General features: G+C 36.0%; 1 protein-coding gene across 1 annotated transcript in view; it reads left to right on the top strand.

Moving 5' to 3' along the window:
• The first annotated feature begins 2,249 nt into the window (after positions 1 to 2,249).
• Positions 2,250 to 25,599, top strand: part of ZGRF1 (zinc finger GRF-type containing 1) — a 329,862-nt gene continuing 306,512 nt past the window's right edge. The window contains exons 1-6 of the mRNA XM_053700189.1: positions 2,250 to 2,270; positions 2,355 to 2,435; positions 8,701 to 8,760; positions 10,504 to 10,680; positions 12,378 to 14,442; positions 17,645 to 17,799. Of these exons, the coding sequence (XP_053556164.1) occupies positions 2,250 to 2,270; positions 2,355 to 2,435; positions 8,701 to 8,760; positions 10,504 to 10,680; positions 12,378 to 14,442; positions 17,645 to 17,799 (2,559 nt within the window). The remainder of the gene's footprint in view (positions 2,271 to 2,354; positions 2,436 to 8,700; positions 8,761 to 10,503; positions 10,681 to 12,377; positions 14,443 to 17,644; positions 17,800 to 25,599) is intronic.

Here is a 25,599-nt window from a genome sequence, read left to right as displayed (position 1 = left end):
CCGTTAGGGTGTTGTATTCCGTCCTTCTGTGCTAAAGCCCCACATAATTCGGACGGAATACAACGCCCTAACGGCGTTAAAAGGTTAAAGTCCAAACTACCCCAACACATGCCAATCTGCTACCCTGATCGGATCGCGGTCTGGAGGGTGTACCTAGCATCATAGTGAAGCCCCCCTGACGCGATCCCATCATTGAAATCTCGTGATCACGTGCACGATTGCAAGATTTCAATTTGTTTACATCGGAACAACTGTTCCGATGTAGACACGTTAACCCTGGCACGAAAAGGGTTAAAAAACAACTGTGGCAAACAATGTAATCAGAATTTTTATCCTAGTATGTTAAAGGGATGGTAAACTTTGTTTGTGGGCGTCTAATGGAAACACTGTTCTGTGTTGTATAACTATAGGGAAAATCTATGTTATTTCTTATGTTTGAAGTAATGTTAAAAGGGACAGTAAACATAAAAATTAACTTAGCGACATCTGCAAAAAAAAGATTTAACCCCCCAAAGCTATGTTTGCCTTGCATTCCTCACCAGCCTCTTCTGATTCTGTCTTTTTTTAGAAAGCGCAGCGCTCCCGATCACACCATTTAACTAAATGTAGTAGGCTCCTACGCTCGTTAAAGTTGTCGGCTGCTTTACCGAATGCAGGAGTGCCCTACATTTAGTTAATTTGTGCGATTGGGCACGCTGTCTAATTACTTTTGGGGAAAAAAAGACAGGATCAGAAGAGGCAGGGGAAGAACACAAGGTGCTTTGGGGGGCTAAATCCTACACAATTTTTGTATTAGTTTTTTTTTTTGCAGTTGTGGCTAAGTTAATGTTACATATTTGTGCACATAGAATTATGTAACATACATTTTTACATTTACTGTCCCTTTTAAAATTAAAGGGACAGTATACACCAATTTTCATATAACTTCATGTAATAGACACTACTATGATGAAGAATATGCACAGATACTGACATAAAAATCCAGTATAAACTCTTTAAAAACTTACTTAGAGGCCCCCCTCCCCAGTTTAGTACTGCTGATGAGATTAGGCTGGGACACCCAGTGAAAGGTGCTGGAAAATCAAGAAGAGCAGACATCCCCCCCCTCCCCTGCATATGTAAAGACAAATAACATAAACAGGAGTCTGTAAACAAGCGTATACATCTGACACTTTGGGGCTTGGTTAGGAGCACAATGTTGTTAAAAAATAAGCAAAACTATAAAATGTTACAAAAACAATCCCAGATGGGCTATACAAATGGATCATTTATAAAACATTTATGCAAAGAAAAATCTAGTGTACAATGTCCCTTTAATGCTGCACATGCACAGTTGCAAGCAACGCTTGCATCACAGACTTTACAGGTGCTCGTTTGTTGTGAATATCACTTCCGCTGACATAGGCGCTAATGCACTGCACATAAGCAAAGACCAATGAGCGTTCACGTCACTAACACCCAGGTAGCTCCCCGTGATATGACCAGTATAACGAGTATCATAGAGGGTTTGGAAGTCATTTCAAATTTGTATTAAATTTTGGAGAGAAAAAAAGAAAATAGAAGTTTATTGATATATTTTTATTCATGTGAAAACATTTGCATCGCTTCAAGATTATTTTCACCCTTCAGTATAATGTGTTTAATGCTTTTTTTTTTGCTTTTTTTTTCTTCTTCTCAAAGCAGTTTTTCGATCTATCTAATATAAAAATACATTTTACAAGGGGCAGAATACTGATGTAACCCCCTCATAAAAAAAGTGGGGCAAAGAAAAAAATAGTCTGCTAGACATTTTGGATTTATAATATTTTTAACATATTACTAAATATTTCTAGATACATTTAACAATGCTTTTTCGGAGAGAACATGTATGTTTAAACAATGTTCCATATTACCTCTTTTGTCAACTTTGTTGCTTTGTTCTCTTGGTATCTTTTGTTGAATAACAGGCTAAGGAACACATTGGGTGAGCCAATAACGAGACATATATGTGCAGCTACCAATCACCATCTAGCTTCTAATAGTGTATTGTTCCTAGGTATGCTCTTGAACAAAGGATACAAGGAAAACAAAGCAAATTTGATAATAGAAGTAAATTATAAAAAAAAATTAATAAAAATACATGTTGTGTCTGACTTTGCTTCCCCACCAATAGGTCTGACTATTATACTGTTGTACTAAACTGCAAATCTAAAATAATCTCTTTTCCTTTTATATTTAGATAATCCCTGTGTTTATTGCATGAATGACCCATGGCTTGTCAGACATTTACAGTAAGTATACGTGCCCATTTCTCTTGACTGTGCGGCAGTACAAAGCCATTTAAATCCTTTATCTAAAATGTATTCTTTCTTAAGGTTTTATACACTCATCAAAAGACCAAAAAAGCTAAAGTTTGGCAAGATGGCATTTTAAAGAAATCTGCAGAAGGAAATAAGGTAAATATGAATCAATATCTGTGTTCATCTGTGTAGGTACCTATCTAATCTATCATAAGCTTATGTGACACTGCTTTTTATATGTATTCTACCCTTACATATAAGTGTGTATATTCCCTGATGATTTCTTGATCACATTTTTATTTTTAAAACATGTATCTGATGTTTTAGTGAGGACCGATTGTTATCAGCAAAGGAGTATTATTTCACTATTTACATTTCCTGCAAAGGGGTTAAAATCAGCCCCAGAGCAGTAATGCGTATCTGGGAGCTAGCTGTATACAATTGGTGAGCCAATAAGAGGCATATGTGTGTAACCACCAATCACCAGCTAGCTCCTAGTAGTGCATTGTTGCTCCTAAGCCTACCTTCAACAAAGGATACCGAGTACAAAGTAAATTTGATAATAGAAATACATTGAAATGTTTTTAAAAATCGCATGCTCTATCTGAACCATGAATGTTTAATTTTTACTTCCATGTGCCTTTAAATGTTCATTTAATTAAAAAGCTGGTTGTTTGAAAACAGCACTCAGTCTTGGGCATGTAAACCGAGTTCAGCCACCTGCAGAATCAGAAAATAAAAATGAGTTCCAGCCTTCTAATTTTCCTTAAAAAGTGACCTTTATTGTTTCACGGCAGGGTCCAAAGTGTAAAATAGGGAAAACATTTTGGGCCTGCAATCAGCCCTTAGCCATGTCTGACTGCACATATACAAACTAAGTTGTCTTTTATACTCTAGACAGGTTCACAAATTCCACATCCTGTGATGTCGTCATATCGCCACCATGTGGATATTATCTATATTACATCATTCATTAAAATTATAAAAACAGATATGTACAAAACTTGTTTAATTATACCAGATGGGTTTTACACACAATTATGTACCAAACAAGATTTCTACCAACCAACAAATACATATTAGATTTAATCATTAATTTGATTATTGCATTTAATATAATCTTGAATGTAACAGACGAATAAAGACCAATCAAAATCACAGTTAAAGGGACACTGAACCCAAATTTTTCTTTTGTGATTCAGATAGAGCATGTAATTTTAAGCAACTTTCTAATTTACTCCTATTATCAATTTTTCTTCGTTCTCTTGCCGTCTTTATTTGAAAAAGAAGGCATCTAAGCTAGGGAGCCAGCCAATTTTTAGTTCAGAACCGTGGACAGCACTTGTTTATTGGTCAGTGAATTTATCCACCAATCAGCAAGCACAACCCAGGTTGTTCACAAAAAATGGGCCGGCATCTAAACTTACATTCTTGCTTTTCATATAAAGATATCAAGAGAATGAAAAAAATTTGATAATAGGAGTAAATTAGAAAGCTGCTTAAAATAGCATGCTCTATGTGATTTACAAAAGAAAAACTATGGGTTCAGTGTCCCTTTAGGTACCAGTGTCCCAAATATGAGTATCCTAGTACATTTCCCTGACTTTCAAGAGGTGTTCCTATCACCTCCTCGTCTCGGGGCAGTTAACCATATCTAGTTAACCCTCTATATCACCTGGAATCATAGCTGATGGATATTATGTCCTGCTGTTAAAAAAAAAAATGAGAGGAATCCAGAGCCTTTTTTTTTTTTTTTTGCATCTTATATTTGACTTGTGCTCACTAATCCTTTCCCTTACCTCCCTACATGTTTCACCAATATAAATGAAAGCACATGTGCACTTAATAATATCCACAACATGGGTAGATCCACATATTAAATATTCTTTTATTTTGAATTTTGTGCACCTCGAAGGATGATAAAAATATTCATCCTTCACCATAGAGTTGCAATTACTGCAACCCAAACAGGATAACAGCCTGTTCTCAATGCACCAATCGTTCTCTTTAGTTTATTTTTACTACTTCCAATGTCTGCACAAACATAATGATCTTTCAAATTCATATTTCTCCTATATGCGGACATGGAGTAATCAATAAATGCTCACACAAAAGGATTCAAATCTCTCTATATATTCCAATGTTTTTTTTAGGATTTTCATAACTTCACTACTTAAGTTATTATATCTGGTGACAAAAATCATCCTATCATTGTTTTTATTAGACTTTCTGATATCTATATTTCCTTTCATAATTACTTCTTTTTGAGCATTAATAAGATCATCCGGATAACCTCTCATTTTAAATTCCCTTGCCATCTCAGGGAAATATACTGGATATACAAACTTGGGACACTGGTCCCTAAAGGTCTTAACAGTGATATTGATTGGTCTTTATTCTTCTATTACATTCAAGATTATATTAATGCTAAAATCTAATATATCTATGTTGGTTGGTAGGTACCTTGTGAGGTAGATAATTGTGTGTAAAAGTCTTCTGATATAATTCTAAAACAAATTTTGTACATATGTTTTAAAATTTTAATGAGGAATGAAATAACGATAATATCCTCATGGTGACTATATGACATCACAGGATGTGGAATTTGTGTACCTGTCTAGAGCACTGGTTTTCAAACCTGTCCTCAGGCCTCTATAATGGTCAGATTTTCAGGATTACCTTGGATGAGAGCAGGTAAAATAACCATGTTTACTAATCAACTGATTATTTCACCAGTGTTCCAGTTCAGATATCCTCAAAATCTGGCCTGTTAGGGAGGCCTGGGGACAGGTTTGAAAATCAGTGGTCTTGAGTATAAAAGACAACTTAGTTTGTATATGTGCAGACATGAATAAGGGCTGATTGTAGGCCTGAAACATTGTCACTGTTTTACATTTTGGACCCTGCCATAAAACAATAAAGGTCCCTTTTTAAAGGGACAGTCTAGTCAAAAAAGGGGATGGTAAACTCTCACCTTTATAAACAGATCCGGAATGTTAGTAATATTTTAGATGGAGTTTAATTAATCAGTTGTAATGAAGATGCGCTATAACTTACTTTTTAATATAGATAATAAATTTCAAATAACCCACACTTCGCCACCCACTTCAAAAGTAAATTTTTTGGTGAGCTAAAGGTTTGCTGTTCTCCAATCAGTGCTCTCCCCTTTGGGCGCTTTTTGTTGTAGCTATAGCGCTGAGTGGAGAACAGTTCAGGCTGTTGGCTCACTGAAAAATTCACTTTTGAAGTGGGCGGCAGAGCTCAGAGAATTTAAATGTCATATTTATATTAAAAAGTAAGTTATAGCGTAACTTCATTGTTATAGTATATGGAGTGCATTCAGCAGAGGGGGCAGTTACTAGTGGTATTACTCAGGGGTCAACCAGTTGTGGGGCATGTTTTGTTTAACATATTTATAAGTGATATCATCAAAGGGCTACAGATGATACAAAAATTTAAAATCGAGTAGATTTTCCAGAGGGGTGGACCAAATGAGAAGTGATATAAAAAAAACTGGAGAATTGGACAAATGACTGGGATCTAAATTTTATTTTTGCAAAGTGTAAAATTATGCATCTAGGAAAGAAAAATGTTCAAAGGCTCAATGACGCTTTACTGACTGTTATAAAAGAGGAACGGGACTTGTGAAGAATTATTTCAGAGATTTAAAATGTATCAAATAGTCTAGTATTGCACTGATTAAGGCCAGCAGAATCCTTGCTTGTATTGGTAGAGGTATTTGCATCAGAAATAGTAAGGTTCTTAATCCACTTTACAGATCGCTACAAGGATATAAACAAACTGGAATCTGTTCAAGGGAGGGCTTAAAAAATCAAACTTACCAGGATTGGCTCAATGACCTAAATATGTATAGCTTAGAGGATATATATATATATATATATATATATATATATATATATATATATATATATATATATATATATATATATATATATATATATGTACAGGTACATTATTTTTAAAGCTTTGAAATGACTTTAAATGCTAAACAGCATTATAAACCTAATAAAATAACCACACAACACAGACTTCACTTGCATTTTCTGCAAACAGTTCTTTCTATGCATTCCAAACTGGACTGATTTATAGACAGGAAGATCTTGTTCCTTTAAAATCTGCTCGATAGCTCAGGTCTGGTTAAACTGATTAATTTCAGCTTGCTTTGTTGTGCTGCAACACAAGCGGACAGCTCCACCTACTGGCTATTTTAATAAATGCACTGCTTCTCAATGCATTTCAATAGCAGTCACATGACTGAAAAAAAGGTTGTTATTCTGAAACGGTTTCAATTGAACCGTTGTAAAACGAGGGCCACAACTGGGATGTAACCTTTTGTGTTCCAGTAAGAAACACTTGCTGGTTTAACCTCTTGGTTACCTATAATATACATGCCTGGCTGACTTGTTTCCATTGCATAGCCAGCAGAAATGACAAGTAAGTCTGCCAGTGCAAACTACAGAAGAGAGAGGAGGTACTGACACCACTATCTAGTGTTTGGAAACATTTCCACAGTGCAATTGCTGCTGAGAGCAAAGCTGCAATTTGCAAATACTGTGAGAAGAAATGTTGTTTTCCAAATTCTATGGAATTAAATGATGGTGGCTATAATTAAAGTAGCTTTTCCCTCCAAAAGTTCTCATTCCAGAAGCACTCTTTCTGTTGCTTCTGTATTTCTGCTGCTTCTGTATCATTACAAAGTGTTTCTTCACTAGCAGCATCTTTAAAGTGGAAGTCAATCCTAGCGTTTGTAAAACGCTCGGATTGACCATGGAAGCAAATAAAGGGGACTTTCATTCATGAAGTATAAAATACTTCATGCAGAAAGATCCTTTATTTCATACTAAATTTATTTGTTTCTATGGTCGATCCTAGTGTTTCACAAACTACACTTTACGTAAGGAAGTGTTGCCTCACAAAAATACACAATACCTTCATTTATAGATAAAATAACACCTGATCAAGCTCCTAATAAAATCTTTCACTTTACTTTCTTCAGCAGTCGTAAGCTTGCTTCAATCTGTGCAAACCTTAAGTTTTTAGAAGTCCATGAGAAAAATGACAAATTTGAAGAGGAAGAAGAAACGGAAAATGATAGCAGTAGTTCAGAAAATGAGATGGATGCATGTATATGTTGTCTTTGTTTTCTTTTATCAATTTCTTTTTTTAAAGTTAAACCTCACTATGGAGCTTAAATATTGAGGTGGTCCTTACATCCCCCAATTATCATATGCTATTGGCACAAATAATGCCAGTTACTTACTTTTTTATTTGCAATTGGTGTTAAGGGGCAAATCTTAATGTTTGTTTTTTAATGTTGATGGTTTCTCTGTTTTTTTGTTGCTTTTGAGGGTAAGGGGGGGTGGTTACCTGTTCTCATGTATAGTTGAAATGTTCCTAACATATACAGACCTTGTTACTAGTGCAGTACTGGGAGCTAGCTGAACAAATTTGTAAGCCAATGACGAGGCATATATGTGCAGCCATCAATCAGTAGCTAGCTCCTGGGCTTACCTAGATATGCTTTTCAGCAACGGATATCAAGGGAACAAAGCAAATTATAATAATGTAAGTTAATTGGAAACTTGTTTAAAATTATATGCTCTATCTCAATCATTAAATGCATTTTTGGGTTGCATGTCCCTTTTAAGCAATGCCATAGGAGTTGGAAAAAGGAATGGTTTACCTATCACCATGCCAGGGGCAAAAATAGATTAATTGGGGGGGTTGGTAAGCATTATATTTTTTATGAACTGGAACAGATGGGGTCACATTGTAGTCCCAGGAGTGTTTCATCACACTGTTATATGAAGTAGGATTTTGTCAATGGCTTTTGTATTTTAATTTTACCGTGTCATGTATGAATACAGACATCATTTTGTATCCTGAAATTGATGAGTTTATTTATTTCTGCCTTTTTCTCTATGGCAGAGTAAACAAGATCACACATGTATGTTTTTGTACATGTTTCAGTGTTTGCTTCAAATGTACAAATAAGCACTGGCAAATTAGACTAAGCAAACTACCCATGCACAAACTTCTAAGCATTTGAAAACAGAATTTAAGTAAATATTTTGTTCAAACATTTTTTTATCTGCACCATTCTAGTATAGTTATAAAGAGCTAACTGCTATTCTTATCTTTCTGTACGCTATTTACTCTAATTGCTTTTGGGATTCATATTATTTTTGTGTTTTCTCTTCTTGAAACAAGTAATTTCACATAAATTATTAGAAATGTGTTGTAGAATTTGGGTAACAGTATATTGAAAACAAAGCAGCTAGTACACTTCACTTTTAAAAAAATAAATATATTCATTTTGTTTTTTATAGAAGACGTTCATAGAAATTAGTATTACAATTCTTACGTTATTTTTAGCAATCTCTTTCTCTCGTCTATTTAGGCTACTTTATATGATGACAAAGGTCAACGTTTGGATAATGTATTTCTTAAAGTTAGCAAGGTAAGCTCATTATTTAATCAACTTTCTTGTTAAATGATTTCACATTTTGGTCTAGAGAAGTATTAGATCCTTTCTGTGTGGTGGTCAATAACTGTATGAAAGATTTTTTTTATTAAATGGTCATTCTAGTCAAAACAATTACATGCTGTATTTTGTTAGACCACATCATTTTAAGTTAAACGCAAGTAGGTGCAGGGTCGCTAGTCTTACAAATACATGCTCTAATGAATTTGAGCATGTAATTGTTTTCGACTTTAATGGCTCTTTAACCCCTTCACCCAATCCGATATATATATATATATATATATATATATATATATATATATATATATATATATATATATATATATATATATATATATATATATATATATATATATATATATATATATATACTGTATATACGCTGTGCAGTACTTTGGCTATCATACCGCACCACGTATATATACGTTGTTGCTTCAGGAGGCTCCAGCACTTTCGGCTCTTAAGTTACAGCCGAGATCTGGAGCTCCTGAAGCTTCAGGCATCTGCCTCATATGTAGCTGGAGTGCGATTAGTGCTCTGGCTTCATATGAGGGCAGATGCCAGATCATTATAGACGGTGACACTGTGTGTGTCACCATCTGTAACGATTGTTGCTGGTGAAGGCGGGTTGGGCGGTCCAGCAGGGCAGGCGGGAGGGAGTGGGAGGAGCTCTACCTACGGAAAAATAAAAATAAAGAAACAGGGAGGGATGGGGCAGCTATACTTCAGATCTGGGGTGTGGGGGTCCCCTAGAAAAAAAATTGTGGATGGGGGGACACAACGCTACAGAAAGGGGGTTCAAATTATTTCATTTAAAAAAAAAAAAAAAGCAGTTTTGAGTTACTGGCAGACAGCTGCCAGTACCTAAGATGGTGGAGGATACTTAGGGGGGGGTGGTTTAGAGAGCTGTTTGGGGGGGGGGATCAGGGAGGTTGGGGGGTAAGGGGGATCCTACAGTGCAGAAAATATAAAAATGAATAAAAAAATATTTTTTTTTTTTTTTTTTTAAAAAGCCTTATTTTTTCATACTGGCAGACTGTCTACCAGTATCTAAGATGGGGGTTACCAGTGGAGGGTGGGGGAGGGCAGAGAGCTGTTTGGGAAGGATCAGGTAGGGATCAGGGGTAGGGAAGTGTCAGATGGCAGGGTAATCTTTACACTAAAGCTAAAATGAACCTTTTAAGCTACCTAATTAACCCCTCCGCTGCCGGGAATAATAATAGTGCGGTGCGCATCTGCAATTAGCAGCCTTTTTAATTATCAAAAAGCAATGGCAAAATTATATATGTCTGATATTTTTCTGAACAAAGGGGATCCCAGAGAAACTTTTACAAACATTTTGTGCTATGATTGAACAAGCAGTATGTAAATAATTTCTTTGAGAAACCCAAAGTTTGTGAAAAAAGTACAAATTTTTTTTTTATTTATTTGATTGCGTTTGGTGGTGAAATGGTGGCATGAAATATACCAAAATGGGCCTAGATCAATACCTTGGGTTGTCTACTTAAAATATGTATATAGATTTGATAGGCAAATAAAAAAAAAAAACACCAAGGCTTTATTTCTGTTTAAATGGAGTGATAGCAAAAATGCTCTGGTATTTTGGGCAAGTTTTTGTCTGGAAGTCCTGGTAGTGAAAGGGTTAACTAACATGCAATAGAAAACATAATTAATCTTATCCTTGCATAATGCATTCCCCCTACATTTTTACTCATGCAGTTGAATCCTGGGGATGACCTGGAAAGTGACCGATATTTAATCACAGTGGAAGCAGAAGATGTAGGCCGCAGTGTCTCTCAAGAAGCTGTTGAAATCAAAGAAGCTCAGAAATTAAGCAAAAATGTCCAAAAACCTATTGGTCTACGTCCTCCCACTGGCCTCAAAAGGAAATTTACAGTGAGAAATAACTTTTATTGTGACCCCATATAAAAGCATTCAAGTCAGGCTTTGGTAAATGTGAAGTTTAGTGTCCCAAATTCCAGTCCATGGTTGGAAGTTACCACACGGGGGGGGGGGGGGTGAGTTTAGTGTCCCAAATTATGTAACCATATTATATTTTATTTCAGCATGTTATATTTTATTTAAACAAGTTATATTTTATTTAAAAATGTAATTTTGCGAAATAATTGGAAAACAATTACTTTCCTGTGGGAATTACTTCAGAAATGTACTCTTTATCGTGAGAATTACTTCAGAAAGATACGTGATGGGGACACACCATGGATAGGATCCAAGCGGCAGTTGCAGCGCCCGGTGCAGGTATCCCTCCCCGTGTGGTACCTTCCAGCCGTGCGCTGGAATTTGGGATGCTAAACTCCACATTTACCCTGGCTTGATTGTTCAAAATCTAATCTGGTAAAAAATGTAATTGGATGGTGTGCCTGGGTTACAGTGCATTTGCCTCACAGTTTCCTACTCCACATCCCTTCAGCTGGTGGCATCACCATTTGAACTGCAAGAGCAGCATGCTGATGCTTCCAATTTACAGCCAGATGCAGTACAATATAGATAAATATATATATATATATATATATATATATATATATATATATATATATATATATATATATGTGTGTAACTGTGTTTTGAAAATAACTTCCTTCTTCTCCTATGTTATCTTGTGTTCTCTCATCTTCTTGTTTCCTTTTTCCTCCAAATCCTCCCTCCAGCTTCTTGTTAATGTCATTGTCCCAGACTCAAAGAAACTGTAACCCTAGCACTTGTCAGTCTGTCTGACTGTGCCAGTGTCTGGCTTTGCCCCATTTCCCTTAAAGGACCATTACACACAGTAGAATTGCATTATCAACCAATGCATAATAAAAAGACAATGCAATAGCACTTACTCCATTTTAAATGAGCAGTAGATTTTGTTCTGACAAATTTCAAAATCTACTTCAATTTGCTGGCCCTCTGTATCTTATGACCTCATAGGTATATACTGTGAACTCTTGCACATGCTCAGTAGTATCTGGTGCCTCAGAAAGTGTGGATATAAAACAACTGCACAATTTGATAATAGAAGTAAATTGGAAAGTCTCTTAAAACTGCATGCTCTATCTGAATCATGAAAGTTCAATTTGACTTGAGTGTCCCTTTCAGATGACCGTCAAATAGTGTAATGGAGGAATAATTACATCAAATGTTTTCTATGATTCAGACAAAGCATGCAATTTTTAACACATTTCTAATTTACCTCTATTATCTAATTTGCTTAATTTTTTCAGTATCCTTTGTTGAAAAACATACTTGGGTAGGCTCAGGAGCAGCAATGCACTACTGGGAATTAGGTGTTCATTGGTGGCTGCTCTTATGTGCCTTGACAAGTGGCTCACACAGTGTTCAGCTAGATCCCAGTAGTGCATTCTTGCTCCTTCAAAAAAGGGTGCTAATAGAATGAAGTAAATGTGATTATAAAATTAAATTCGGAAGTTGTTTAAAATTGTATGCTGCATCTGAATCATGAGAAAATTTGTCCATTAAAATTAGGATTAGAGAATATTTGACTCTTTTCAGGTATATTATACAGTGTATTACAGTCAGTGTTGATTGAACTCCTGCTAAACTGTACATTAATTTTATAAAAACATTTTCAGGGTTTTCATTGTCCACGAGAAGTATCAAAGAAGCCAATGCTGGATTTGGATGACGATGCGAGGGCTCAATCTCCTGTGCTGGCACAAAGTTGTTCCTCCTTGCCACCAAAGCTGTATACTACTTCTCCTTTATTTGCCGCCCCTTGTAAAATGCAGCAAGAATCAAACCGACCAGCTAACTGTGGGAATGATTCTTTGAAAACCAGGGATTCAGCTTGTTCTACTTCATCTTCCTATTTAATTACCCAGAAGGCAATGGATTGCGAGGAAAACAAAGCTAATTCTTTTACAACTTCCACAAACTTACAAGGTGTGAAAGTCTCACAAAATATAAGAAGTACAGCACAGATATTGGCACTCTTGAATCCAAAGAATATGGTAATTTCGGAAGGAACTGGTAAGTCCAAATGTGGGCAACAGTCTGAAAACTGTATTAGTCAAGTGCATAAAACTCCTGTCGCTGATGTAGCTGCAAAAGAAAATACAACTTCTGTAAATAGCCATCAAATCTGGAAACAGTCTCATGAAACTGAATCCGTGAAATCTGCTCCTATAAAGAGCCGGTGGGATATATATCTAGACAAGCCAACAGCCTCTAGTACTGAAGACCGTGATAATGGGAACAAATGTGTAGCAGATGAGAGCCAGTGCTTATTCAATCCTATGGATTTTACTCTAAATAGTAGTAATGAGCTAGAGGACACTAAAGAAGGGCAATGTGTCTTTAATAACGCAATAGAGGTTCAAGACAGTAAGAATCCACCAAACTTATTAAAGAGACATTTACATAAAGACCAAAGACTCTCTAACAGTCCTCGTCTATCTGCTGAGCAGCCAGTGATATTAGCAAATCCATTCCATAAGGCTGGAACAGTTTTACAAAGTGCACTGCAGAACTCTGGAGCAGAAGCAATAAAATCTCAAGAAACTCCACAAACAAGTTTAAAGTTTTTGGAAGAAGCAGATGTATTGAGCAGTTCAGAAATATGTGTCCTTAGGAAAACAAATGTCAATATGTCATCGTCTGATTCCTCTTTTTGCAATAATTTGACTTCTCCTCAGCTCTATCCAAATGGACATTTAAATGAAGACAATAGCAGCACTTCAGAGAAACCGAAATATATGTACTCTTCAGCTGAATGTCATATTGATGAATTGGCTCCACAAATTGAGGGAAGTGGTATTGCATTTGCAGAGATCTCATTCAATCTGATGGACAGTTTTGATTTTGCAGACTCAGATGAAGATGGTACTCAGGGTGGTGAACGTACTGAACGAAAAATGAATTATTTGTCTAAAAGATGCTTGGACCTAGATGAGGATAAATCAGAAATTATTATACCAGTTAATGAAAATATTTCTTGTAAGGACAGTGTCAGCATAACAGCGTGCCACCTAACAGACCTTGCTTCCACAACTTCAGATTGTACCACTCCTCCAATGTGTAATATTCGGATGAGTGATCAGTATACCCAAAAAGAGGATCAAATTGCTGGGTTGCAGAACTCTGGTTTGTGTAAGGGTGTAGCTGTAGCACACACTGAACAATGTACCACTGTAAATAATCTCATCAAAGTCTGTAATGATGGCATCAATGGAGCTTTCCAAGATGACAGTGAAGTCATTTCATATTCCCCTAAGATGTCACCTTTAAGTGATGGAACTGAGCAGATATCAGATGAAGATGCTTTATTGCTTGACTACAGTGAAGAAGAGGTGTTGGGACACATCCACAGATCGCAAGGAGATTTGAAGTACTCAAATGCCTCTCCGCTAGAGTCTTTCACAAACCAGGATACTGTAGAAGAATCTCCTGCTCCAAATAAAGTGTGTGATTCATTTCTGGAACATGGCATCCAACAATCAGATAAAATGTCTGTGTGTGAAAAATCCAATACACATTCGCCTGAACTTCCTCAATCAGGAAGCACCATCGCTCTTCTGAAAACACTTACAAAGCACAACACAGCATTTGACAGTTTAAGTATTTTGAACGAAAAATATATAACTGTGTCTCAGGAAAAGAAATATGCAGAACCGACTTCTCTACATGACCCAGATGAAGGTTTGAAATTCTTTGTTTGTTAGTATTACTGTAGATATTATTGTAGAAGCTAAATTTTTTCTGAGAATTGACAGATGTCTCCAGTTAAATAATATTATTTCCTTTGATATAATTTTAAGACTATTCATTAAAATGTATTTAGCGTAACCGTTCTTTAGGCAGCATTATTTAACTGTAAAGATCCTTCATTCTTAGAGAATCTAAGACAATGTTTTTTTAAAATGATTTTTTTTTAATATTCTCTTTGCAATCTTCTCCTTGTGATGTATTAAAAGTTTTAAATAACAGCTTTATGTTATTTTTAATGCATCTGTTACAAAGCGTTACAGGGCTACTATGTATTGAAGCTTTTTATGTACTTCCGTGATTTTGTTTATTTTATTGTAGGGGTTGGTGATATGATTTCAATCTTAGGAGCCACAGTGCCAGTCAAGGGTAGTTATATAACCTTAAAATAATGCAAACAGTTTGGAGACAAAAGGGAAATGTTAGGAATTGTGCTTCCCTGTGATTTGTCAATTTCACTCAATTGCATATAAATAGCTTGTAATAAGAATGGAATCTATTCCGATCCATTAGAATAGCTATGCAAGTGTTTCACACAGGTTTTCATGGGGTTTGTCAACTTCATGGCTGATAACTCCAATTATTTTCTAGGTATTTAAAAATATAGTTCATATCACGGTAAAATATGATTCATTTATCATTGCAATGAAAGTGTTATCATATAAACATTTTAATTATAAAATATCTCAAAAACATAATGAAATTGTTTATTTGACACCTCATGATTTCTTATTATTGGGTATGTGATAAAAACCTGCATTTACGCATTAGGCAATCATCATTAATATCAATTTAATTAGCCACTGTGTTTTACATTTGCTTTTGCCACATATATTTTGCCTCCATGTATGTAGTAGGTACTGTATGTGAAAGTCTCCATTAAAATCCCCCTTTTATCCAATAGAATTGTGTAAGGAAACAGATTAATTTTTTGAAAACTTAAAGGGACATGAAACCCACATTTTTTCTTTTCTTTCATGATTCAGAAAGAGCATGTGATGTTAAACAATTTGTCAATGTAGTTCTATTATTTAATTTTCTTCCTTCTCTTGTTATCCTTTGCTGAAAGGTTTATCTAGGTAAGCTCAGGAGGAGCAAAGAACCTAGGTTTCAGCTGCTGATTGGTGGCTGCATATATATACCGATTGTCATTGGCTCATCCATGTGTTCAGTTACCTCCCAGTAGTGCATTGCTGCTCCTTCAACAAATGATACCAAGAAAAGGAAACACATTTGATAATAGAAGTAAATTAGAAAGTAGTTTAAAATTGTATGTTCTACTAAATCATGAAATAATGTTTTGGTGTCTCATGTCCCTTTAATTAATACAGCCACTGATTGAAATAGCATTGATAACAAGGTAAAAAATGATCTGTTGTATACTGTACAAAAGGTTTCAAACAGCAGACTAATAATGAAAGCTCATGCAATGTTTTTTTTTTTTTTTATTTGCTTAATTAATTTTACTTCCAAAGCTTTATATACAAGCCCCAGCGTTTTGTCACGCGGATTTAGTTACAAGGTAGTTGCACCATTGGTACTAAAAAACTGTGCAGTGACATTTAAAGGGACATGAAAGTTAAAATGAATATTTTTATAATTCAGATAGTTCATGCTGTTTAAACAAAGAATATATATTTCTATTGTTAAAATGAACTACATAGACTCAGGAGCATGCACGTCTTAAACACTATATGGTATTAATGTTTGCAACAAAGTAAAACATTTCTACAAATCTTGTTTCAAAAACTGCCTATGTAGATATGCTCTTCAACAATGGATACTGAGAGAACAAAAATAAATTTGATAATAGAAGTAAACTGAAATTTTCTTTGACTTTAATGTCCCTTTAAGCAACATAAAATTATGTAGCCGTGTAAAATGTTACCTTATTTTCTTGATTGCAGGAACTGATTGCTTTTAAAAAAAAAAATTCTCAGTGTTGACAAATTATAGAGCTAAGCAGTTTGTATAATAAAAAACAGATAAAGCATATGGCCAAAACTATGTGGACACCCCTACTAATTATTGATTTCAGGTGTTTCAGCCACACCAATTGTTAACAGCTACATAAAATTCAGCACATAGCCGAACATTTTCTCTAGACAAATATTGGTATTACAATGGGTTATACTGAAGAGCTCATTGAACTGTCATAGGATGCCACCTTTGCCACAAGTCAGTTCAAGAGATTCTTGCCCTTCTAGATCTGTCCCAGTAAGTGTTGTTGCTTCTAGACATTTTCACTTCAGAATAATAACATCCCAGCCACCAAGTGGTATACCACGCAAACTTGCATTGGGACCGAGTGCTGAAGTGCGTAGCGTGTAAAAATTGCCTGTCATCTGTTGCATCACTCACTACAGAGGTTAAAACTACTAGCTGTACACAAGCTTCACATCAACATTCGCATTGTTGATTGGTGTAGTGTAAAGCATGCTGCCACAGGACTCTTGAGTAGTGGAAGTGTGTACTCTGGAGTGATGAGTCAAGCTTCACTATCTGGCAGTCTGATGTAAGAATCTGGGTATGGTGGATGCCAGGAGAACTCTACCTATCGTAATGCATAGTGCCCACTGTAAAGTGTGATGGATGAGGGATAATGGTTTGGGATACAAAAACATTGTAGAATTTTGGGCACTTCCAACTTTGTAACTACAGTTTAGGGAAGGCCCTTTCCTGTTCCAGCATAACTGTGCCCCTGTGCACAAAGTAAGGTCTATGAAGACAGGGTTTAAGTTTGTTGTGGAGGAACATAAGTCGCCCGGACAGAGCCCTGACCTCAACCCCATTGAATACCTCTGGGATGAATTGGAACGCCAATTGTGAGCCAGACCTTCTCGTCTAACATCAGTGCCAGACCACACAAATTATATTTTTGCTGAATGGGCACAAATTACCAAAGACACAATCCAAATTCCTGTGGAAAGCCTTCTTAGAAGAGTGGCAGCTATTATAGTTGGGGGGGAACTCTATAAAATTGCCCCAAATTTTGGAATGGGATGTCCAACAAGCACATATAGGTGTGGTGGTCAGGTGTCCACATACTTTTGGCCATATAGTGTACACAATAATTTTCCTAATTATATTCTCAGATTATGTATTTAAAGAAATCTAGCATGTTTTCCTTCTTTAGTTCCTCATAGGTTGAGTAATAGAGAGTCTTGCCTACAAACACCTGGACCTTTCCAATCAGCAACATTATTGAGCTCAGAAAGCATCTTGTCAACAGCAGTTCAGTCACAATTTGAGAATGAGTTACCTTGTCTCCAGCTGACCTCTACTGAAATGGTAACTACCGCTTTCTCCAAATTTTAATGAATGGAAACAACTTGTAATGTACTTCTTTATGATGAGCTTCAAAGTGACCTAGATACAGAGATTTTAAATATTGACCATTAAGATAATAAGTGTAAAAATTAAATGTTTTATTTTGTTACATCATTTTATTTGTAACCCCTTCAGTGTAGTTGACAATAACCTGTTGTCCTTCTGGGTAATCCTCTTCAGATGCAGATCTAGGGGACCCTTCCTCCCACTGCAATCAGACTGCAGTCGGATTTCACCACCCTCTGTCAGGTATTTACAGTGGCAGTGGTGATCATCTGCCCCAGTTACACACCAGTGCAGTGTTTAACAGTGGGGATTGGACACTGTTATAGGATGTAAAGGAATATTAGACCCCACTCTGGCAAAAGGAGAGCATAGTTTACCTATTTTCAAATGTAGGGTTTTGTGGCCCATTGGGTAGCAGGTTTTTGCTATAGTTACTGCAATAATTGCTATAACCAATCTATGTGGTGACTCTTAAAAGGAACTCTAGCACCCCAAAATAAGCACTTCAATGGGGCAAGTGAGACCTCTTTTGAAAAAGTTAAGGCCCCTCTTTCAAATGAAGGTTCAGGTGCACTGGTTGCAATCACTGATAACCAGGCTACAGTGATTACCTGACAAACATATAGAACAAAACAAGAATGGTGGGTATTCCTGATGTTGCTTACTACAAAACACAGAAAAACTTAAGATTCATTATTTGAAATAAAAAAACCTGCTGTTTCAATTGAGTGAAAAGTTCAGAGAAGGGCCACAAAACTAATAAGGCGAAGGGAGAATTTAAGCTATGAGGACAGACCAGCCACACTGTGATACAGAGATGGCAGAAGCTCTGTTTATTCCAAAAAAAAATGTTGTGACAAGAGGTCACAATTTAAAGCTGGAGGAAAGGAGATTTAGTCTCCAGCAATGTAAACATTTTTTCGCTGTTCAAATTGTGGAACTCATTACCTAAGTAGGTGGAAAATGCCAATACCTTAGATACATTTAAAAATTATTTAGATACATTTCTGGATAGAAACAGAATTCAGGGATATGATTGTTTGTGTTAAATGGGTCACCTTTTTAATTGAATTATGTTAAGCTCAACTGGAGTTTTTATTGTAAGTTTTTTTTTTTTTTTTTTTAGAATCCTATTGAGGAATACCAGATATACAATGGTAACATACAGAAAACATCATACATAGATTGGAAAAACAGCACCTCTGAGGCTTTGTCAAGCCATTAACTTCTAGCATAACATGAGATAATCACATGCTGGCGTTACCTCTTTTTAGTTTTGTTTCCTATGTTATAACACAGAATGAAAAAAGAAACCATTCACAGTTTAAATATCCTTAACAACCTGTACATCCTATAGTATGGTAGACTAAATATAACATAAAGGTGTATTTATTATCTGATATTTTACATAATGTGGGAAAGCACAACGAGTTAATAGATGTATTTTAGTGATATATACTGGGAGCGGAATTAATACCGCTAACAAGAAACTCACCATGGTGGGTGAATAAAATATGGTGAGGGGGAGGGCGGGAGGGCGGAGCCAGTAAAAATGTTAACCTAGTGGACGTCATGAGTACAGGTGGGAAACTGAAATATGCATTGGTTTGTTTCTGAGTATAAGGATTAAGGCAACATGTCGTTTATTGATTTAGCAAGTAATAGGTTGTGCCTATATGAGATATGATGAGATATAATGCAGCCCCGCACCCTAGGATAGACTGGGTAGTATATACAGCTTATACTAACCGCAACAGTTTTTTTGGGGGGTATACTCACACTGTTAGGATGTGATAAGAAGTATAATTATAACTGAGAGAGCTAAAGGATCCTCATACTGTACTCACATCTTTGCCCCGGCCGCTGGCAGTGCACAGGAAGTAACAGAAAAAAGAAAGATAAATAGGGCTCCCTCATTCATACAGTATATGCCCCACAGAGTTGAAACTAATAACATTCAAGGTGCAAGGCTCCAATAAACCAAGTATCTATCCTATACCAGATTTCTATATCTGTACTCATGAGGCTGCTTGACAGCTAATAAGACAGCTAGCTGGGAATCAGACATGCCAAGTAATGTGCAAATCTATAAAGGTATAGCATACATACAAGTCTGGTTATTAAGTGCCACTAACTACCACTATAGTAGGTAAACTGAGCATGGGATTTCGGGCAAGTAAGCATTAGCACTAATCCAAGTAGGATAAGCAAATACACACATAAGTACACATAAACCCATACACCAATACATACATGTACATATAAAGTATTAACCAACATCGAGTCTGCATTCCCTGTAACATATAGGGTACATATCAAAGCCTAACGTAACTATTAAAATAAAGCTTGGAAACATAAACAGATCAATGTGGTCTCATACTAAAACATAAGGTAGGAAAAGCATGAGGGGTCTGTACAGTGGTAATTCAACAGTAAAGCATGGTAAGCTCAGGTATTTGACTCATTAATGAATAGGGGAAATATGAAAAGTTGTCACCAAACGGCATGTCTGGTATGAGTTTATATAGACAGCATAACTCTGTCTAGATTCTAGCAAATATATGTGGAAGGATAAGGTGCTTCAAGCAGACACATATATTCTAATGCCATAAAGTAGAATCATGTGATATCTAATATGAGCTAAAGTGATAGGGCTGAGATTGCACGGACCTGTAACAAAGCCATAACTCCCAGTGGGGTGAAACAGTATATATGCAGGGGGAAACCAGTTAGCGATATTTCCTAATAGTATAAACAATTATATGTAGACTGTGGTTGGATGATATTATTTACACTATGTTGACAAAGCCTAGCCAGCCTAAAATGAGTGGATTCCAATAAGAAGTGAGGAAAAGAGACCAAACAATAGTCCATGACCATCTGCCCCCTATGTTAAACTAAATAAATATTGACTGCAATAGCAGTTTCTTCAGTGTAATATGAACACTTCTGTGGCATATACATTCAGAGCGCTTGCATAAAAGGTAAAATGCAGCCAGAAAACAATAAACAAAACTTACAAACGCCTCCACATAACACAATGAAGAATGATGATGCATATATCAGAACACATCAAACACTATAATAACAGGTCTATGATAGTATGCTCCATATGTGAATTAACAGATCAATCAACGGATTTTTATTACACAACCCCTGAGGGTTAAATTAGGCTAATATCGATAGCCATAAAACCAGTCCTTTAGCCTATGCCCATAATAGGTATTGTCCTAGACTCTGGCATCAGCATTTGGATGGAGGATACAATTCCACCTCTGAATTGAAGTAAGGTAGAGGAATCATTGAGCCGGCCTCCAGCAGACAGGACCGCAACGATTGACTCACCAAGGATTCTCTCCACAGTTCCAATGAGAAGGGACTCTCCAGTGACCAGCCGGGAGACCCGGTCAAAGTTTACAATCCTGTGGGTGTTTGGCGTTCCCGTAGCTAAATGGAGAGCCGTGTGAGATTGTCTGCAAAATTTAACGGCCGTCTCCTCTGCAGAACTGAAGTCCCCCTTTCTCTGCTGTATGTCAACCACATCTCTCATGGTAGGTATCGCGGTACAAAGTATAGGCCTCTTGTATACATGCAGCGGTACGCAGACAAGTCTCCTCAGACCCTCAGAAACGGGAACATGTAGTAACGTGTCACATCCTTGGGCTTCGAAACTGGTATGCTTTTCTATGCTAGACTCCAGCATGTCCACCTCAGTAGCTAAGTGCTTCACGAATGATATTAAGTTCCCAAAGCTGCTATCCATCTTGCGCTCCAAGTCCTGTAATAGGGCATAAGCAATGGCTGTATCCCTCTCCATGGCAAAAATGGCAGACGGTAGTCCAGATGTCTTTAATTTAACAGTTCAGACCCCCTACAACCAGAGCCGATGCAGTGTTCCTGTGTGTGAATTGCGTTGCTAATAGTGCTACTGTACCACGGGTCTCCGCTACTGTGATGTGTCTCTGTGTAGGCCTCTAACTCTGCTATCTGTGCCGGGTTGCTTAGAGTCTGAAATTTCGGATTTTCAAAGTAGCGCTCTGTGTCTCAGCCATTTGGGATTGTCTCTCTCACATTGTCACTTTTTATATGTGCCCATGACCGGTTTTATTCAGGTTAGTCTTTGCTCTGTGCTAGGAGCTTCAGTAACACACAGCCATCTTAGACGCCTGCAGGCTCCGCCCCCCCTTATTGTAAGTTTTTAAGATTCGTATAAGTTGATTTCGATGGACTTCTGTCTTTTTTCAACCTCATCTACTATGTTACAGTAATTCTTCAAATCCTCAAATTGCAGTACTGAATACTGTAAATATTTCATATGTATTCATTTGACTATTACAAAGATACACACTTGAAAAACTGTACTTACATCATTTTAAATTGAACTGCTCAATCAAACTTCTAAGTGTGATATCTGCATTGATCCATTTATAATTTATTTTATTGGCCGGTGCCTGTATTCAGTTAAAGGGACATATTTTTATATACATTGTTTAGTTGTGTGTAATGAAACAACTCTGCAATATATTTTCATTATTTATTTTGCTACATTTCATGTAATTTAGCTCTGAAAATTGGGCAATTTCTAATTCTCAGAACTTAAAATGCACCCTGCTGACTTGTCAAGGCTAACTCTGCTACCTACGTGTCCCTAACTGGCATTGTCAGATAACAACTGCTAAACAAAGCACTATATACTAACATTATAACAGTGGCAAGCCTTGCTGTCTGCAGACTAAAGCACAGATTGGCTCCTCCAGATAAGGCAAATGATGGCAGGAATTTGGCTGTTGAAAAATAATTGCAGTAAAAAGGATGTTCATTTGCTTTAAAAATGTTAAGACTTGGCTGATATTTTATTCTATAACACAGCAGAAATGTCTTGTAATTACACGGTGTTTACTGTCCCTTTTAATGTGATTAACCCCTTCATGCAAGGTGCAAGTTCTTATATCGGAACTTCGTTCAGATTTTAAAAATTGCTGGAATAATGAAATCACTTATTCAAAACGGCGTTAAAGCCCAGCGCTGTTAGGTAGGCGTCTAGAGGTTAATCTGGCTCAGATGCATGTTACAGTAAAAATGCAGGGATACGCTTTCTTCATGTTCTAAACAGATAATTTTATCTTTTTTTTTTTTTCTTTTATTAGAATCTCTATCTTTAAGCAAACTTCACATGTTATCCACTGGGTGGCATACATTTACTTTCATTGAAGTTCTTGTAACCAACTGCACAGCAAACCTACTTTCCAGTGCTGTTGTAAACTGGTGGTAACATGTATCCCCATTAAAGTCTATGAATATGTTTTAAGGTAGCAATGGAAACTAGGTCTATATGTTTTTTTTTTTTTGTTTTTAGCTCGTTTGTACATTATATGAAGGTTCACAATAAGTACTTGATTAAATAAAAGACTGCATGTGTGTGTGTGTTGCTTTTTTCTTCTATTATTTCCACTCACATATATATATATATATATATATATATATATACACACACATATACACATATATATGCACGCGCATACATATATACACACTCACTAACACACACACACACACATATATATATATATATATATATATATATACAGTACATATATACACACGCGCATACATATATACACATATATACGCACGCGCATACGTATATACACACACATATATACTCACTAACACACACACACATATATATATATATATACACACATATATACGCACGCGCATACATATATATATATATATATATATATATATATATATATATATATATATACACACACACATATTATATATATATATATATATATATATATATATATATATATATATATATATATATATATAAGATGTGCACACACATTTGTGTTTGTGTATATATATATATATATATATATATATATTTATATTATTATGGGAACACATAGTTTAAGTTCTTTATCAAGCGTTAGAAAGCAAAGACATTTCCAACTTAAACGGCCTGCCCTGGTTGCTTTGCATGACATAATAAACGTCATCACTGATTACATCACACATGACGTTTATGACATCAGTAGTGACATAATTTGTAGTTACATGACAATTTTCTACACATCACAGAAATGTGGAAAACATGTATTACAATGTATCTCAGATTATATTGTGCAATGAATATTGTTTGACATCACCTATAATGTAATTAGTGGTACCATCATTAATGGCACAACATGTGTAGAAATGTATGAATGTTTCCATTAGACAAAGAAAGTATGTAGTGAGATATTTCGTATGTTGTTTGTATTGACTTAATTAATTGAATGAAATGTGTTAACTGTGACCTAAGAAGAGAGTAAGGATGGATTATGTATGATAGGTTTAATAGGGTTAGGAAGATGCTTTGTGTTAGAGAAAGGAGAAAATACCATAGAACGTAAAGTGCATCTGAGAAAACTTGGTAAGGGATGTTATACAAGGAAAATCAAGAGGACAGAAGAGGTTGTGTGTGCCTGATAGATTAGGGCAATAAAAGTTATAAAGGATGAGAAGACTGATTTGCAAAAGAGAGAAAGAAGAAAGACAGCATGATTAATGGAAAGGGTGAGAAGGACTCCATATGAGAAAAGGAAGGATGGGGTTAAAATAATCTAGTGGGGGAAGGGTAATACCACATATTAGAGGTACATCTTAAGGGGACACTGAACCCACATTTTTTCTTTTGTTATTCAGATAGAGCATGCAATTTAAAGCAACTTTCGTATTTACTCCTATTATCAAATTTTCTTCATTCTCTTGGTATCTTTCTTTGAAAGCAAGAATGTAAGTTTAGATGCCGGCCCATTTTTGGTGAACAACCTGGGTTTTTCTTGCTGATTTTTCAAATAAAGATAGCAAGAGTACACAGAAAAATTGATAATAGGAGTAAATCAGAAAGTTGCTTAAAATTGCATGCTCTATCTGCATCATGAAAGAAAAAAATTGGGTTTAGTGTCCCTTTAAGGTAATTGAGAGTCATGCAGTGCTGGCGTGATGTAGACGTGATTGATAGAAGGGGCAACACAAAAGGAAAGGTTGTGTGTGAGGGAAAGTAAATGAGATGGAGGAATGAGGAGATGCTTGTGTGTACAGATGAGGATATGGGCTAGGGTGAGGAATACAGAGTTAAAAAAGTATAAAGAAATTGCTCTATGTTGTAGTGGCTTTTAGTTAGTTATACTTTGGGAAATATAATCTTTCTTGCTTTTAAACGTTTAGTTAAGAACTTAAACTCAAGTTTTATTTAAGATGAAATTAAATGATTATATTTGGATATTTCCATCTCCAGTAAGATTTGGCTGCTTTCATCTAGTTTAAATAATTGTAGTTGACCTAATGATGTGCAGATTGCTTTAAATAATTGTTTTGTGTAATTTTAATAGGTTGTTCAGCCAGTTGAGTTTAAAGGCTACAAGGTAAAAGGATCAGCTTCTAGTGCAGTCATGGTTAGAGATGCCAGCTCAGTGCTAGAGCTATGGAAGTCCCCAGTCAAAGGTGAACATGAATATGTTCTCTATGATACAATCAATGAGGCTCAAACGCCACAGCTGCCAACCAGTTATATATCAAATAATTTTATGCAGGTAATGAGATTTTATAAGCCGTTTCATAATTATGGTATCATGCATTATCTAGTTGTCAGTTACCCTGGGTAACATTTTCTACACAGTGATTGCTTGAAAACGGATTGTAATATCCCAAACAGAAATATTTCAGTTGCCACAATTCTCAGCTGCAATAATGCCATGG

The sequence above is a fragment of the Bombina bombina genome, chromosome 2 (assembly GCF_027579735.1).
Source record: "Bombina bombina isolate aBomBom1 chromosome 2, aBomBom1.pri, whole genome shotgun sequence".
Lineage (NCBI taxonomy): Eukaryota > Metazoa > Chordata > Amphibia > Anura > Bombinatoridae > Bombina > Bombina bombina.
The sequence above is the reverse complement of the archived record's forward strand: the minus strand, read 5'-3'. Positions and strand labels throughout refer to the sequence as shown.